Source organism: Caloenas nicobarica, chromosome 20, assembly GCF_036013445.1.
Source record: "Caloenas nicobarica isolate bCalNic1 chromosome 20, bCalNic1.hap1, whole genome shotgun sequence".
Lineage (NCBI taxonomy): Eukaryota > Metazoa > Chordata > Aves > Columbiformes > Columbidae > Caloenas > Caloenas nicobarica.
Genome location: NC_088264.1, coordinates 3,505,347 through 3,523,473, shown reverse-complemented (window position 1 = coordinate 3,523,473; position 18,127 = coordinate 3,505,347). Strand labels below are relative to the sequence as shown.

The following is an 18,127-nucleotide window of genomic DNA, read 5'->3' as shown; positions in this document are numbered from 1 at the left end:
GATACTGTATAGCTAACAATGTAACAGCATCAATATTTGCTTGTAATTGTTCTCGTTTAGGCAGCATTGCTCTCTCTTCTGAAAACAGGATGTGCGGTATAGAAATTCGAGTTAAAAATCATTCAGTATCTGGAGGCATGGACAGGATAACTCAGCCAGCCCACTCATTTTCCTTCCCTCAGTGCTGGAAGAACCACATCCTTCTCTTAACCTGTGACAAGCCACGTCTGCATCTTAACTAACAGGGAACAGACTCAGGGCATGGAGAAAACCCAGCAGGATCTTCCCCTGATTCTTCACGTGCCGTGAGCACCCTGGCAAAGTTCTCTCCTGATATTCCTCCCTCTGCCCAGCCCTACCTCAGAGGGCTTAAAGTCAGGGTCTTTACCAGCTACTGAACTCCTGTTAGACCCAGCTCAGCGCTCCAGGTGATTACATAAGGCAAACACCCTCCTTTCTGGAAATTCCAAACTCTCCCTTCCATCTGGCTCACCAAACCCCACTCCTGCCTGCCACAGCTGCTGCCGACTGCCAGAGATAAAATACTGACCTACTGAACGCTCTTCATCGACTCTGCAGTGCGTTTTCATCTTTCACCCACAGCACAGCTCTCATTTTAAAGGAAATAAGACAACCATTTCATAGGACACAATCACTTTCTGTAAGTCTCTGGGTTTCCTGCGCATCAGCCCAGATTACATAGACACATACGAATTTATTGAGGTACTTACAGGTCCTGTTCCACTTTTTTATCCAAAGCATATTCCAAATCGGTCACTAGCATTTTCTGATATAAGTCCTGCAGAGCCTGTCTGGATGTCCAGACTTCTGCTGGACCCAGCTTTGAATCTGAGCAACAAAAAGAAAAAACAAAGACACAACAGTTTTTGTAATACTCAGAGTTATTCCAACTGATCTTCCACTCACCGAAGGAAAGAACATAGCACAGTGTAAGATGTCAAATACCCGCTTTTATCATAGGTTCATCAGAACAGTGAAATGCAAGAACGACAGAGGGACTGATCACTGATTAACTGACCAGTCTCCTACAATGCCATAACTAGACACGAGTAAAGTCAGCAGCTGGCAAGTTAAAATTAAAAAAAATCCAAACGCAAACCCACAAACCACAACACCAAAAAAAAGAAAAAACACAAAAAACCAAAACAGATAGGAGGAGGTGATTCTCTGTAAGACATTAAGCTGCAGAACTTCTTGCCACTGGATGAATTTAGAAAAATGTCGAGAGTCACCTGAAAAAAATTATTAGAAAAAAAAATTTCATCAAGGGATGCTAAATAGGACAGTCCCTGGAGCCAACGCTGTTGGCATTTAGAAGAACACTGTGGGCAAGCGCTGCTGCATGCTTGCCATTTTCTACCTCTTTGGTAGCCATCTGCTTTCCATCACTGCGGGTGAACGCAAACGCTGTTCCCTACTATCTCGCATCTAATTTCCCTTGTGAAACCCCCTGAGCTGGGGCTGCGGGAGCACAGGGGGTGGCCTCACCCCCAGGAAGCTGTTCTGCTGAGGGAGTAGCTGCTCCCGCTGGGTTAGACGGTTCCAGGCAGTTAAAATGTTCCTGTGCGGACCGCACCACCTGCTCCGTGTTCCACACCGAGGCGGTGAGCACAGTTAAGCACAGGTTCATTATGCAAGCTGCTTGCACTGCATGGCTGATACATTTATATAAACCATTTCGATTTTTCCATAAACACATACAGCTTAACACACAGAATGTAGCATTTCGTAGCATCACTTTCATAACACCTGTGGTAGCATTTGGATCAACATTTCCATCACCCAGGTCTCTCGAAACCATCCAGATCTTGGCTAATCCCAAGTACGGCAGTGCCTGTGGTAGTCTGGGCAGGAGGCTCTTTCTCATCTCCAAAAGGAGAACACAATGAGAGAGGAGTAGGAGCGTGATCTCCATCTCCAAATGCTTTAAAACACCCCAAGTCAACTTCAAAAATACGTGTATTCTAGAGACAGGAAAGAAGGGCGCAGCTGTTGAAGTGCTATTCATTTAAATACAGAGGACCAACCTTTAAAATAATGCCACTCACTTTCCAGAGAATTCTTAGGAATGATAAGCATAAGGAACACAGAAAAGGCAAACAAAACCAGGAACCAAGTATGAGCAGCTAGATCAACCGTATAATAAAGGCAATTACCTGTCATGTCAGCCTTCAGGACTTCTGCCTGCCTGTAGGAAAGCAATAAAACAATAAATCAGAAACAGACTGATCAAAATAACTGAATTATGCTAAAGCACATTCATCCAACAGTGAGTAGAGGACGCAGAACCAGCTCCATAGAGGCTGCCTACAACCTCCACTGCCATAGTTTAACCCCTGCAGTAGGCATTTGAGCTACTGTTGTTGAACGGTTTGATTTCTCCTAATTCACATCAGAAAAAAAGTCAGGCCTTTTCCCTGCTTAGCCTAAGTCTCTTTCATAAAAAAAATATAAACTAGAAAATCCTTACACTATATTTGAAGCTTTACCTGGCAGCAGTGTCCTGCTGATTTTAATAAGACCTGCTTACCTGTAACTGGGAATTTGATAGTAACTCCAAGTTGCCACAAGTGAAATGCAGTAGCCAACTGAGAATGAAGCAAACTCCCATGGGTGCCTGTCAGCACGTCACCACAGCCCTCCTGCCCCTCCGTCCTGCACTAGATTTCCTTAAGGAGGGCCAATAAAAAACCAACGGCTTCCCCAATTAACCCTTTCCCTTGCACCGCCTCCCTAAAATCATGTTTTGATCAGGTTTTCAAGAAAAAAGAACATACAGAACACACAAAAAGAATGGTAACCAGAGTGCAAGCTCTCCGCACCAGGCATCTTCCTACTGTGTGAAATACCCACCTCCATCTGCCTCTCTCAGCAAACAAAAAAACCCACCACCACTAGATGAAAATCACACCGTGTCTATAATGAAAGTCGGATGACAGCTTGGGCAAGAACGGAGAGCCAGGAGAAAGCACCACCTCACCCCTAAAGAGGTTTCAGACACAAGCATATACGCTCTCTTGCCAATGCGAAGTTGTGGTGACTGTAAAAACAGTTTTTCAAGTTGTTCTGGGTTCTACCTACTGGCCACAAATTACAGGGAACGTTTTAAGGTCCACGTCAGGATTCAAGAGATATGGTGCCAGTGTCAGTGCTTCACTAGGGTGATGCAGGTTGGTAAGTCCCTTCACAAAATTTCTATTTATCAAATGAAAAAATTACCTATAGCAACTCACCACAGTGTACCATCCAAGCAGCAATGGGATGCTCCAAGGACATTAAGAATATCTTAACTGGTGCCAGAAGTAAATCTGTACACTCCTCACCTGCTTTCCAAATTCAAACTTTTTTTAGTTGATTTCTTTCAAGAACGCATTAATACATTTTTTTCAACTAACAACAGGGTACACTGGAAGAAGAGACAACCTATTCTTGCTGGCAGCCAAGCAAGGAAAATTTTAGCTATTGTGTCACGAGAAAGCTGAAAGCCCAAGAAACATTTCTGCCTGGTCACCACAGAGGTCAGGAAAGGCAGCTCAGCGATGCCCTCCCCACCACGGCAGGTAGCAGGATGGGAAAAAGCAGGTTTCTTCCCCCTGCACAGCTAAGAGGAGCCAAGGAAGGACGGCAGTCTCTGCGTGCTGCATCTCAGGAGCCTCTGCGACTCTGACCTGCACGTCTAATCAAGCGCAAAGCTGAGCCCGTTCTGCGACGCTCTGACTCGGCAGCTGGAAACGTTGCTGCTCAGAAAGAAGAGCGGAGCCGCTTCGGTGCAGAAGTCTCCCTTTTTTAAACGGCCAGCCAAGTTAATACAGTTTGGCTCGCACTTTAAACACCTGCCAGTTGTGCAACTTTTTCTTTGAGCTGAGAACACAATCTGTGTTGCCAAAGTCATGAATCCTAACGAGAGGCTGGGCCCAAGCGGGACACGCAGTGCTGCTCCGGCAAAGCCGAGCCCAAAATTCTCCTGCAGGCAAAAAGGCTCTGCCCTGTAAGAGCCAAGAACCGCTCCTCTGAAAATGACTTGTGCAGAACTACCTTCCACTACGTTAAGTATGAATCTTTAAAGGGGGAAATACAAGTAGCACCATTCTGAAGTTTTCTTTTCATAAAGTTTTGACCAGCTGTTACCTGGAGAATTTAGACGAAGTGAGCCTCAACCCCTACACCAGTGCAACTGCTGACATGCTCTGTAAATGCATATCCCTAACAACATGGCCAGATCAGAACTGTTACCAAAAAGATTTCTTTTTAGAACACCTTTTTTGGAAGGCGATACTCATGGGCTCACAGAACGAGAGCCTTTAGGGCCAATCTCTTCACTAGCCATAAAGCAAACTGCCTATTATACTTCATAAGCTTGCAACAAGCTACACTGAGTGGATTATCACTGTGATTTTTAATAAGATTTATAGATGTCATTTCAATACTTCCTAGGGGCCAAACGAAATAGTAAAGTAGGCCTGACATTAGCATGCTCTGTTTCTCATTTCCACTTAAAAAACAACTTTTATTTAAACCAGCCACACCTACCGTGGCTAAACCAGAATAAGGGAGAGCAACCTGGGTACCAAATGTGTTCCGCAGGAGTAGCAAAATACTAGCATCTCGGAAGAAAAGATGCATTGCCTTTTCCTTGAAAAAATGTCACTGAGGAGCCTTCGCTGGTGCTCAGAGACTTCTACTGGGCACAAATTGGAGTTCACTGATAATGGCGAGAGTTTCTGATGGTACAGGTGGTTCCTTCCATCATCAAGCTGCTTTTAACATGCCTTATTGTCCATATATTTTCTTGCACTGCCTCATGTTGACTTTGCATTACAATGACCCATTCTGGTGCAAAAATACGTGGCCTGCCAACAAACTTGGTACGACTTGCTTACACATTTTATCATTTTGAGAATATTCTCAGGTACCTCCTTGCCCGGTTGGACTCAGCAGCTCGGGCAAGTTTCCCTGAGTTTGTTGGTCCAAAGCCAAATAAGCACAAACCATAGTTCAAAAAGTTATATTTCAAGCATCTGTTAGACGATACATCATCTTGATATATTGTGATAGCTATTCTTTATGACTTGCTAATCAAATATAAATTCAGCCCATGCTTTAGTTCAACTCGAAAGTCAAATACAAAAGCCTATCATCAAATTCAGTAAAATAGCTTGACAGCTAAAGGAATTTTCACTTTATTCAAATATTTGAAACGTTTAAGCATTTTAAAAGACAGTAGTCAGGACTTTCTTCTGACATTCTGAAGGTATAACACATATTGACATTTGAGTACCCACAAATGGCAAAGGAAACTTTACTCCTCTTAAAAACCTGGCAGTATATAAAGTCCTGTCTTACTGTAACTCAGAGGAACCCAGACACTACGTTCAGCCTGGAATGAACCACCGGATTTAGCAGAGGAAGACAAGACAGACGCATTTTGTTTTTCACGTTTTTACCATTCTTAATCAGTTGAATTTTCCCCAAGCAGACAAAGAAAGCCAGTTGTTCCTCTTCAGCTGATAAACACTACAGAAGCCCTACAAATATGGGGATGATTCTCCCATACACATTTTAAAGTGTTTAAACCATCACATCAAGAGCCTGAAAGGTACATCATGCAGTCCCACTTAACACTTTTACACTAGGACAGGTTTGCTTAATTTGCTCTTAAAATGAAAAAAAAAAAAAAAAAAAAGATCATACAACTTTCCTGGTTAACTATTCTATTGCTCAGTGATAGTCCAGAAGTATTTTCTGAAACGCCAAGGCCCCTTTGCTGCAAAGCAAGCCCTCCCCACAGCACACCCCATTGCCACGTGTTGCTCCCAACCCCGTGGAAAACCAGCGGCTTAAATCCATATTCTGAACCGTCCGTTCTCTCCTGTACAGCAAAACATTAACATTTGTAAATTAAGTATCCTAATCCTCTTATTACCCCCTGCCTTTGAACTCCATTCACATAGCACTAAACAAATGGTTCTATTTCACTGTTGACCCCAAAACAGCTCATCTGTGTTTCAACCTACATTCTTCAGTTCCGTTATAATTCAAAGCATGCAGAATAAAAAAATTTCAGTTCTCCATACACCGCACAGCATCTGTAAGAGGGCAATATCAGTTCTACAGAAGCCTGGTTTTGCTAACAAGCTTCATCATCAAGCACACAGAAAGGCAAATAAAATTAAGCCAAATTTTTCAAAGCAGCAGTCTTGTGTTAGACAGTTAACATCCACTATTTTGGAAAGTTCAACTGGTCCAAGTCAAGCTGCACTTACACCACACTCACACAGTGAGGATGAGCCAGGCAAGACCTGCTATGACATGACAAGCCCTACAAAAAAAAAAAAGTGGAAAACCCCCAATTTCACAAAATAAATACTGAACACAATGCTCTGCTTTCCACCATGGCTGAAGGGGGAACTCCGCTCGGTTTTCCCCTGGCAGACCTGACGCATCGGCAGCTGTATCAGTTCCCTTATCAAATCACAGTAACGCAAACCCCTTGATAAGGAATTGAGGATATTCAGTACCAAAATGGGTAATGAATCCAACTGGGCATACAAAAGCAATTAGAATCCGGTCACTTGTTCTGTGAATACAGACTGAAAACCATACTAAAAGGTCCGGGCAGTTTCACTCCAAGGAGGAATTCATATTCCTGCACTTCTGTTCTCCAGAGGTAAGTGCAGAAATTGTACCACAGTGAAAAGCGCCCACAGCCAAGTAAGCCTTAGCAGGAGGTGACTGATCTGAAGAGCATGGCCACAAAGTTTTCCTTCCTCTGAAAAAGAATAAGAAGATATAGAACATATACACAGAATAAAGGTAGGAAATATTTCATTTTGGGTAGAGAAGGTAAATTTTCTATGCTAGCACACTAAAAAAAAGTCAAATATATTTAACACTTAAATTATTATTACTTTTTAGTCATTCCAATATCTGGCAAGGCTCACACCCAGAGAGAACTCCAAAGCAACACCCAGCAACTACTACTGCAGATTTTCCTCAAAACAGTCGTTAACTTCAAGAAAAATTTATAATAGCTTAATATCTCAGTATGTTTTTTTGTTTGTTTGGATTTAAGTATACCCACGCTGATCCAGGGCAGGGGAAAGCTATAGAAAACACTGAATATTCCACAGCAGATTTAGGGGAGAGTTGAGTTGCCCAGAAGCCCCTAAACACTGTTCCCAAGACAACATTCACATCTGGAGTTCAGTGCTGAGCAAAAATTATGGTCTGATCTAAGTGGCTGACAGTTTTATGGAAGATAAGCATTCTTCCTTTCATTCCTAAGAATAACCACTAATACTTGCTAAAATATAAAGCTTTATTAGCAGTTTTGAGAGACTTGCTGGGCACTAATCCTTTATAGCTCACACACTTCGCCAAAGGTTGGATTTTGAAATATACAGAAATAAAATAACTCTGACTTCCCTGCACTGTTCTGTAGATAGCAACTGTATCTCTAACTACCACCTGTCAAAGGGACTTATTTTTACAGCAATCTTAGGGATTGTGCACAAACCTAGACTTTTATACCTGAATAACAGCAGCGGGGAACTTGTGCATCAACTTCATCTTGGATATTTCCTTCATCTATTAATTCAACATCATCTGAATACAACAGGCATCAGACAGCAGGTCCAGTTGACAGCCTGACACATATCGTCCTGAAAGAGTAACTGGATGGAGTCAGGATTTTGCAGCGATATACGGAGTCCGATATAGATTTTATTTGCGTATAGACTTTACCTACTCACTTGTACATCAGCTATGTACTGTTTAACAACTTTTTTCAAGCAGGTTTATCTTTATGGAACAAGTTCTTAATGTTCCAAACTTGCAAGTGTTGTCACTTAATTTAAATGACTATAGTTTTCAAAAAGCGGTGCAATCACTTGTTTTGGGAGAAGGAAGGTTTTGGTGATGTCAGCTCTTACTGATGTAGCAGGAGACTGTGAGACCAAGTTAAATGATCCATGTGCCTTTTACACTGAAAGGACAGTCCTCACAGACATGGCAACGAAAACCACCTTCAGCAGTATCACCTTATTGTCAATTTTATGTGCTAACTAGTTTAAAGCTTATTATTCCTGTTACAGGCAGCTGAAGCCAGGGTACATCTAGTTTCTTTCGCCAGTGGGTTTATCAGATTATAGCCATAAATCAAAGCCACACAAACAATCCTGCATCAGTGTAACTGTGCAAGTAAAAAGCACCTTGCTAAAGCAAGGCAATCAGCACCTAAACTCAAACCCTCTCCACAGGGAATCCTGCTCCATTACTTTCTTGTTCCCACCTCAGCTGAGAGGGATGGTGAGAAACAGGGACACAGGACAGGATTTATTTTAATCCCATCATCCCCCTTTCTCCTAGCCTGGGCTCTCTTAGAAGTCATAATAATCATCCTCAAAATGCAACCACCAAAAGCAGCTCTTTCCAAGTTTGATCAGAACTGACAAGCCTCCTCCCTGGATAAGAGTAGATGCACCCTCACAGTCAGCTTCACTCAAACGCAATTTTTCCTCCAGTTTCAGCAAAGTCAGTTCCTTTGACTCAAGTTTTGCAAAAGATGTGCCCAACAGGTAAAAGTTACCTGGAGACAAGTTTATATGTGCTTATTTTCCAGTTTAATCTACAGGGAGGGAAATACAAGTTTCCTACCCTGCTCAGGCTTCTAGCATTCAGCTATCCTCACCAAAATCTCCAGCTTCCCTCTTCTTACAGCCGAGAGCTCTCGCAAAGCACAGGAGCGAGTCTGAGCCCTGAGAGAAGAGCGGTGCTGCAAACGTGAGTTAAATGCCTCAGAAATGGGATCCGGTCCATAGGCAGTCGTTCAGCATCAGTAATATGGCTGTGTCTATCCCATAGAGTTCGAAAATTTAAGTAGAGAGTAACCCGCAAACTAAATACCGAATACAATCTGTATTTTTCAAAGCAAACAAAAATAGCTTGGAATAAATGTGCAGCATTAAGACTAACTTGGAAGAGCTCAGCTGCATTTTCCACAGTCACTGGTTTGTAAAGGTATTTTTTTAAACACTGACTATGCCATGCTTTGTCTTGATCTGCTCCTTATCTGGAATTTTACTGGAGCCATAAGGGAGAAAACCAGCCTCCAAATGGATGTTGCCCATGAAAGAAAAGCACACAAACTCCAGTCACCTTGACGCTGTTCACCTTCCAGGAGCTGACAGCATCACTCCACACGTAACCCTGACAGCGTCTGCAGTACAGAAAAATCAGGAGCAAATTCCCAAAAGATTAAAAACTATTTCATAACTATAATAAAGGCATACTCGGGAAAGAACAGATACTCAATATCTGTGGCACTCCAAGAGACGCATATCTTTGCATACTTTAAGCAATACCTTTAAATGAAAGTTTCTAATAGGAAACGGCCGATAAATTCACTTATGGAATAGTCTATTTCTTTGTCAGCATCCATACAGCAACACATTTACTGCATCGGCTGACAACATATCAGTTTTGCAGCTGACCTGAGAACAAGTCAATGGGAAAATGTTCAACAGGATATATAATCTGTCTGTGTACCTCCTTAAATTTCACACTATCCATTGGTCAAGCTAGTTTTTAAAAACTAAAGCAATCTTAAAGGTGTGAAGACAAAACTTCTTCAAGATTGCCTTGCAAGCTACTCAACCATTGACAGGTACCCCCTTCAAAAGATACAGATCGCGGAGAGAAAAATGATAAAGCTCTGCTTGCTTGCTACCCACAATGAGGAACTTCTGGTAAGCACACAGAAGGGTTATTAGTTCTTATGACTACGGTGCTCAGTGGGATGTGAGAGGTTTGCATCTGAACTACCTTATTTCCCACAGTAATCCCCACAGGTTTTGAGACCAAGCAAGGAAAAGCAACAGAATTACTTTACACACAAAAGAAACCCCCCAAAAACCAAACAAAACCACCACACACACAACAACAAAACATACCCCACCAAAACAAAAAAAACAAAAAAACCACAACAAATTTATTTTGCTCTTTCAAATCCACTCTGATTAGAGTGCACACAATATCAGTTGTGATAAATAGTAACACCAGTACTCGTTTGTTCTATTACAAGAACATATTACAAGACAAGTGAACATTATTTAAGTTCTTTTAGCAGCTTTTGCATTATGAAAACCATGTCCAGAAGCATGGAAAATGCACAAATTGGATATCTTCACATCACTTTCAGACAGTTCTGCTCGTTAAGTCAGCCTTGCAGAGGCCAGACCAGCTGAGATCAGGCCTCTGATGCCAACCCTCCCCGGCCACCGCTGGAGATCTCCCAGGCAAGTCTACAGTGTTCAATTCAAGGGCTGGTAATTACACAGCCAATTTAGTGCCACGCAGATCAAATACAGCCTCACACCTGCCCACGGAGTCAGAGAGCAGAACTCTGCAGCTGGTTATAAGGGTGACAATACCTGTCAGCCCTCCAAGTCCTGAGTTCGAGCCTTAGCAGGGCCCCGCAGCCTCCAGCCTCCACTAAAAACAGCTCGGGATATAAAGCCAAGATATCTGCCTGATTTTCAGTGTTTTCTATGGATGCCTCTGAAATTACTCCTTGCCCAGTAGCAAATGCTGATCCTTACCCTCAGTCAAGCTGAAAACCACTCGTGTGGATGGAGGAAGGAATTACAGAGGACTCTGTTATTGAGAATTCAATATACTGTCTTCCTTGCTAAGCAGCAGAGGGAGAAAGAGCAAATATATTAGATGTCACCAGCACAGATGGCAAAAATAAAGCACAAGTAACTCCTCATACTGTGCTTGTAGTAAGTTAACTAGGATAGATACAATTGAGTTCAGCATTTTGAGCATGTGCTCTCCAAGCACTAGTACTGAGATCTATGCCCAGATAGTCAAGGCCTTCAAAACACATACGGCCTAACACAAAATTATTGATACTTAAATTATTAATTGCAGTCACTCAGCAACTGTATCAAGCTGGTTTTTGTCCAACCCCATTCATTTTATAAACTCACAACTACATAAATATCAGACAAAACATACCCATGGACAAATGTAACATAACCAGAAGTTTTAAAATAGCTTTTCATAATTAAGAGATTTTTCAGTGTGAAAGGACACTGTAGGGTTTACACAAGCTATGACAAATAACACTCAGATCACATCCGAGTATGATCCTAAGTGCAAGCTGCACCTTAGAAATTATTTTCAGTTCTCTGTCTTGAAAATAAATGCAAGGTACACTCTTCAAGCGAAGCATCAGCACGAAGACTGAATACCAGTCAGGGAGAATTATATTGTCCATTTATGATAATTAAATGGGTTCTCAGTGCATCATATTGCCAATAGTTTACAGGAGTCTCATTAGCTGCTTCCCATTCTCTATCAGGAACACACAGGCAACACTGTTCTAAACATACTTTTCACCTAGAGAATATTTGAATAATTATTCTCCCCCAAAAAGTAGGGAAATAAGAAATAGGTTGAATCCTCTACCACCACAGGTTTAATGCAGGTCTACCAAATACATTAATTTCTAATTAAAAAAACCCACCCATACACACACAACAAAAGCCATGATCATTAAATTTGCACCTCAAACAACACAACCAGCAGTATTTCCTACATATTTCAATAAAAGCATACATGCGACACAAGGTACCGAGGATACCAGTTTGAGCTGCATGGAACTATGCGAAGAAGAATTTGAGTTTGTTACTGAACCTCAGATTCAACTTCAGGTTTATCATCACAAAACCCACCCCCAGCTCTTGGTTCTCCCAAGTACAGGAGCACAGGCTGTCTCCTACAAAACTCAAGAGCCCACCACCAACACACATGTACTCCTGGAATATGCACAAGTTACCTGCTCTCATCTGTGTTCAGCTGAAGGAGCAACCTGCGACCAATCCAACCAGCTCAGATCTAGCCAATTTTATTAGCTGAGAAGCAAAGTGGTATGGACACGCTACAAGAACAACAGCCCCTGCCTTTCCCGTCTTAAAAACTAATAAATTGGTTCAGAGCAAGCGGCCGAGCAAATTTGTAACTTCCAAGGTTAATGCTGCTTTTGGGGATTAAACATTTTTAGAAAAAACATTTTATAACTAATTGAAATCTCAACACCTTAGCTGCAGAACTAAAAAGGTCTCTGTCTTCAAGAAGTTCACGTGATGTTCAGCCAACTACAAATCAGTATCTGCCTCAGGAACCACGTATGGAAAATTCTGGGGGTCTAGCAGATCTTTACAGAACATACACCCAAGAACAGTTTTCCAGACTGCAGTCTCCCTTTCAACATTCACACCAGACTTGTTCATTGCATTTTTACCTTCTGTAACAGCTGAGGAACAGGCTCCAAAGCAATGGCCTAACACACCAAGCCTGAAGATCAAACCTTAAGGCCGGAAGGGACCTCAAAAGGTTACGTAGCCCAGACACCTCCATATCCCAAAGCAGCCCATCTCAGCCACCTTGCTAAACCTTTTCCACATGCCACTATGTTTTGCTTTGGGTTCACCCACTCTGGCTCCTTCTCCTCATCAAATCCTCCAAACACCACCAGCTTCACTCGACCCACCACGACCTTCCTAAGGCAGTGAAGAGGCAAGGACTGTCCTCACCTGGTTAGACTGAGAAGACATTTTCTGAAGCTTTGCCATATATTAAGCGAGGAGGGACGATGCTGGGAAAAGATTCAGCACGTGACTACACAATTACCGGTTATTAACTCAACACTAGTTGCACAAGCCAACTCAGCTTCAGCATTTCACTTTGCCACCACAATAGCTTGGATCTCGTCAAAAGTTTTGTATAGGATAGCAGCAAGTCCAAAACAAATTTCAAAATAGAATAACTTTGGCATTCTATTTCAGTATTTGACAATAAAGCATGGAAACTACATGAACCACGCTGCCCTAACCCCAAATCTGAAATCCGTCTGTTCTACGGCATTTTCAACCATACAAATAAAATTTCCTGCGGCTGTGTCCTCAGAGGCCCAAATATTTTCATGTCTCTCTCACGCGTCATTCCTAAAGACAAGACACTCTTGGGCCACATCACTTAACACTCCAGCACAGCAGTTTCTACTTTTGTAATCCACAAAGAATTACTTCAGCAATTAACAGAATCAGTTACACAAGATGCAAAATAAAGTTTTATAACCATCTTTAATGCAAAGTGTGCAGAACTTTACCTGATTTTGAGAGATAACCTAAAATTCTGAGTATATATGCTGGAATAGTTTCAAGTTTTAGAGGTTATTCTGGTCTTTGATAGCAAAGCCAGGAGAAGAGGAATACTTCGGCTGAAGCTGGACTGCACACCTGACAAGCCACAATCCCCTACAAGGCTCTTTGCCCCAAGCCCCATAAGTCCTCCAGTTACCTCAAACCAAAACACCTCTAAAATGAAATAGAACGAGTATGTTCAAACTGGGTGGAAAAACTGCCAGAAGTTCATGTCCTAGCATCATCTATGCGACATACTCCTGAATTAAGACCTCCTGTATTAATTCAAACGAATGTTGATAATGCAAATTAGGCAGTTTATCACTTCTTTTCCAGTTAAAGATTTCACGTGTTCAACTTTGTGCATATTGATAGTATTAAGACAAACTGAAACACTTTCTAGATTTTTATTGCAAGTTTACTCTCCACCTTTTAATAATTTAATTTATAATCAATAACATATATAGAAACCTCACCTTTTTCTTCATATTGAAATAATTTTTCCTCTATTTTACTAGCAACTGCAGCTGGGTGTTGAAGCTCTAAGAGCTGCTACAATTTTCATGGTTTTATGCACTCTCGGTGGTTTTAGGTTTTTCTTTAGTATTAAAAATGTAGCTTAAATCCTTTAGGTGCTATTCTTATTGCTATTCACAAAAAGCAGACCCACTAGCAGATCGGCTTTTTGGGGGAATAGCTGGCTAGATCAAGCCATTACGCTCAGAAGTTTTGTCACGGTGTTGTCCTCAACAAGTATTTACACCACTTCAAGACAAACAACCAGCATCTATTCAACAGCCAAAACTCTTGTCTCATCCTTCCTTCTCCCCCTCTTCATAGGTGCAGAAGATTAGCGTTTCTATTTTTAGTTATTATCAGGCTAGACTGGAGAGACTACCCTGGAGACCCCTGTTAACGGCTCAAGTGTACCTCAAATTAAGGGTATGAATGCTCAAAGGCACGGCCAAAACCCGCACCGACTGCAGAAGGAACTGAAGCTGGAGTCTGTCAAAGGTTCCTTGCTGGCTACAGGAAACCCTGGTTTAAGAAAAGATTATCACACAGTCGCAGCTGTTTGACACATAGCAATATCCACGTGCTTTCTTCAAATCACAGCGAGACCAAGACAGGACACAGCAAAGCAAATATCAGGAGACTTTCATTCTAACAGTAAGTACAGTAGCAGAATTTACAAGATTATCATAAAACAAAGGGGGGAAAAATGATCTTCCCAATGGATTTATAAAAAATTAATCTCTTTCTATTCCTGACAACAGCTGTAGGGAAGTCAAACTGGGATAAATAACATAGCACAGACCATCGGGGAGCCCGGGGACCCTGGAACATGCTGGCTCCAAACTGTCCTATGCTGTAACCTGATCAAACAGGAACAACTATCAAGGCCTCAGTAAATCAAGGCAACAAAAACCACCAAAGTCAGTCTTGAATAAAGATTCTCGATGTCCAAAATGTCTGTTTTACTGCATCCAAAAAGTCTAATCTTTGCCTAAGGTTCTTTAAAGTAATTCAAGAATTTTTCCCCATGTTAATTTGGCAGTATCAATCATAAAGGTTTCACTGGAAACACATGCAGCATTAATTTCTCACCTCTAGAGAGCAGCTCTCTGAGATAATTCAGTCATATGACAAGTGGTTCCACAAACTCGAAACAGACAATGCTTCAGAAGGCAGGAAAAAAATAAAAATCAACTTACACATACCAATATTAGATGAAGCAGAAAACTGTTCAATAGAGCTGAGCGCTAGAGGGTACTTCCAACACCACAGACAATTAAATTAAAATATGAGAAACAGACTGCTGGTGTGTTAGAGACATGATAAGTACTTGCAGAAAAATGACATTTCTTTTCCCTAAAGGTGGAAGAAAAGATTAACTCTAGCAGGACTCCTAAGTACCTCAAGGGTATCTCTGATTTGAGTCCCATCAGTGAAATTCAGTCTGTCGCCCACGGCTGTGTTACAATCCCAAGAGACTCCTCAGCATTCTGGTTCCTTATGATAATCCCTTGAGTGCAGAAGCCAGTGTGAATAATCCAAGAAAAATCCTACTGGAATACAGAAAGAAGAGAAAGCAGGCCTAATGTTATTCAAAAAAGCTCTTATTCCATTCCAACTCACAGCATTACATTGATCTGAACGGGTAGCTACTGATTTATCTCAGAGGAACTGAAATACACAATATCAAAATACAGCTTAAGCCATTTCCCCCTCATTTGGTTGTCTAGGAAGTCCCCAAGCTTACGATCAGAAGTTCTTCTTAAATTCAAATGGGAAGAAAAGTAGTGGCCAGACAAGTCGAGAAATGTGAGCTAAAGGCGGGACGCTGAGCACAGCTGCACAAGCAGGAGCTGGTGATGGAACCAGTACAGCTGTAAAGCCACATTCAACGAGATACCATGTGCAACAACATGAGTACTCAAGAGGTATGTACAAACAAACAAGCAAGCAAAAAACACAACACCCCCCCCTCCCTCCTGCACGAAACAGCGAAAAACTATGGCCCAGAGTCAGTTCCACGGTTCTCTGGTCTTTTCACTGCACTACGAGAAATAGAGTTCAGATGCCATATCTCTTCCTGAGCACAGGAAAACTTTGGCTTTACCAAACACCACTGAAATCTATGACCTCTCTAGTAATGTATTAAAAAGTGCTGGGCCAAAGTATGCAATTCTGCTAATGATTCTAAGGAAGTAAATATGTGGTTTTATTCCCCACCTGCTTGACAGCAGCTGCGCAGCTTTCGAGTGAGATGAAGACAAGCCTCAAGTTCAAAGTAACAAAATCAACACCTAATGTCCTCCCACGTATACTCCTTCTACATTACAGCTGCATTCCTTAACTGCTCTTCCACCATTCCTTACCCCAAGGAGTACGTTCCTACTAGTGCACCTCTGCTGCTCTTGTGAAGATCCAACAGTAGATATGAAGGACCCTTAAAACTCTCCAAACCCCAACAGCTCCTCATCCAACAAAATCAGACACGACTACCAACTATCCTCTCCACCCTCCCCAGCCACCATGCACTCGATCTGCAATTAATCCACATAGATTGATTTAAATAAAGCTCTGAGTTGTCTGAGGTAAAAGTTAAGTGATACAATTCAGCACACAAATCAGTTTATTCGGAGGCAAAATCATCTCACAGGAACAGGCTAGGGTTACTTGTTATGAAACTGCTATATGGAAGATGCACTCTTAGGACAGAAGTAAGAGATTAATATCACTGTATACTCTATATTGAGCACTTAAATAAAATAGCTAGGCATTCACCAAGCAAATGCATCTTCTTACCATGCAATGAAAAGAAAATGGGCAAAAAACCCCTTCCAAACCCTATATTCAGGGAAGGTGGCAGCCTTCTCAAAAGGCTTTCAGTGCAGGTTAAGGGCCTCATCAAAACTACAGATAAGCATCACCTGGTTTCACTGCCACAACAAAACCTTTTCAATAAAAGATCAAACTATGTAGGAATACACAGGTTAGAACAAGAGCTAAGGGCTACAAGAATCACCCCTGCCATCACAAATAAATACAGCTGTAACTTTACTTACACTAACCTGCACTTCTAGGTCACTGGAACACTGCTTTGCAAGTAACCTCAAAGCAAGCGTAGTAACAGCACCCATAACAAGCTGTGTTCTGCAGCAGAAAATAAGAAAAAAAAAAAAAAAGGGGGAGACTCAGCTTGGACTGAAAACAGAACTATTTGTGACAGTGATACCAGCTACATTCTATATATATTGCATTATATATGTTCTATATATAGCTACAGCTATGTTCTAGGAAATGGGGTGTTATTTACTGGTGTTATGGGTCAGTGAGCACTCTAATGATAACAGTGCTATCACTAGAAGCAGTGGTCCCACCCTGCCCTTACTATTAGCGCCTCATTCCTGTTGTACACAACCTCACCCCTTTTGTCAGCACATCAGGACACCAACTCAGGCTAAACTCCGTGGGTTTAAAAAAAAAAAGAGGCATTTTAACCTAGCACAGTTCCCCAGTCCACTTCACTGAAGACTTGGCCATAGACTTACACCATCAAATCAGGGCTGAGGGTGAGAGAAGGGGTGAGAAGCTTCTGTCAGGAGTTCAAGCTTAAAACACACCCTTGGTCTACATGGCCAAATTTTTGCCAAGTACTAAGCAAGAAGGATCAGGTTTTCTGATTACTGCAGCGCCCTTCCCACTGGCATACATTCATACATAGTCACCACCATGCCACCAGTCCCTTCAGCGGAAAAACAAGCCCACCACCTGCTGAACTGCACATGCATTCAAATCCTCGCTTCTAAGGATGCGAATCTATTCACTCTTTCGACAACCCACACTCCAGCTCCATACAGAGGGGCAAACTCAAACACCACACACAGGAAAGTGGACGTGAAGCTCTGCATGTGCTGATTTACACCAGCTGAGCTCTGCCTCTCATTTGGATTGCTCTTCTAACTTCCATAAAGTCAATGGCAACAATCAGCTTTGAATCTTCCATACCTCTGTAGAAGACATTTAAAATTTGTCAAAGCCATTTGAGAAAGGGGAGCAATGAGTGATAAGCGGTACATTCACACCAGCTTTGCTCCCTTTGCAATCTAGGCTTGATTTTAAAAAAAAAAAGTGTCAGAGCTATGAAAGCACATCCAACCAACCTGTGACTTTAGCACACAGCTGTCCCAGGGTGGCAGGCTCTATAATGCAAATCTCCACAACAGAAGGAAAAAATAGCTGCTGGGCTACCACTGCCTGGCTGTCCCAGCCACCACCAGTGGCCAGGGCTGGCAGGAACCTGCCTGGAGACTCCAGGGGTACAGTGCATGTCTTGGGGCTCTCAGCAAGATGAATTCCCTTCAGCAGAAAGCTCCGACAGGAATTGCTTA

General features: G+C 42.0%; 1 protein-coding gene across 6 annotated transcripts in view; it reads right to left on the bottom strand.

Annotated features, from left to right (window-relative positions):
- The window catches only part of SMG7 (SMG7 nonsense mediated mRNA decay factor), a 53,236-nt gene that overhangs the window by 29,819 nt on the left and 5,290 nt on the right, over positions 1-18,127 (bottom strand). For 5 of the 6 annotated variants that reach the window (XM_065648956.1, XM_065648960.1, XM_065648961.1 and 2 more), the window contains exons 2-3: positions 2,178-2,209; positions 732-849 (exon numbers count right to left, since the gene is read on the bottom strand). In XM_065648956.1, the coding sequence (XP_065505028.1) occupies positions 732-849; positions 2,178-2,209 (150 nt within the window). Of the gene's footprint in view, positions 1-731; positions 850-2,177; positions 2,210-15,146; positions 15,263-18,127 lie in introns of those variants that run through there. The other variant, XM_065648957.1, reaches the window with a different exon arrangement.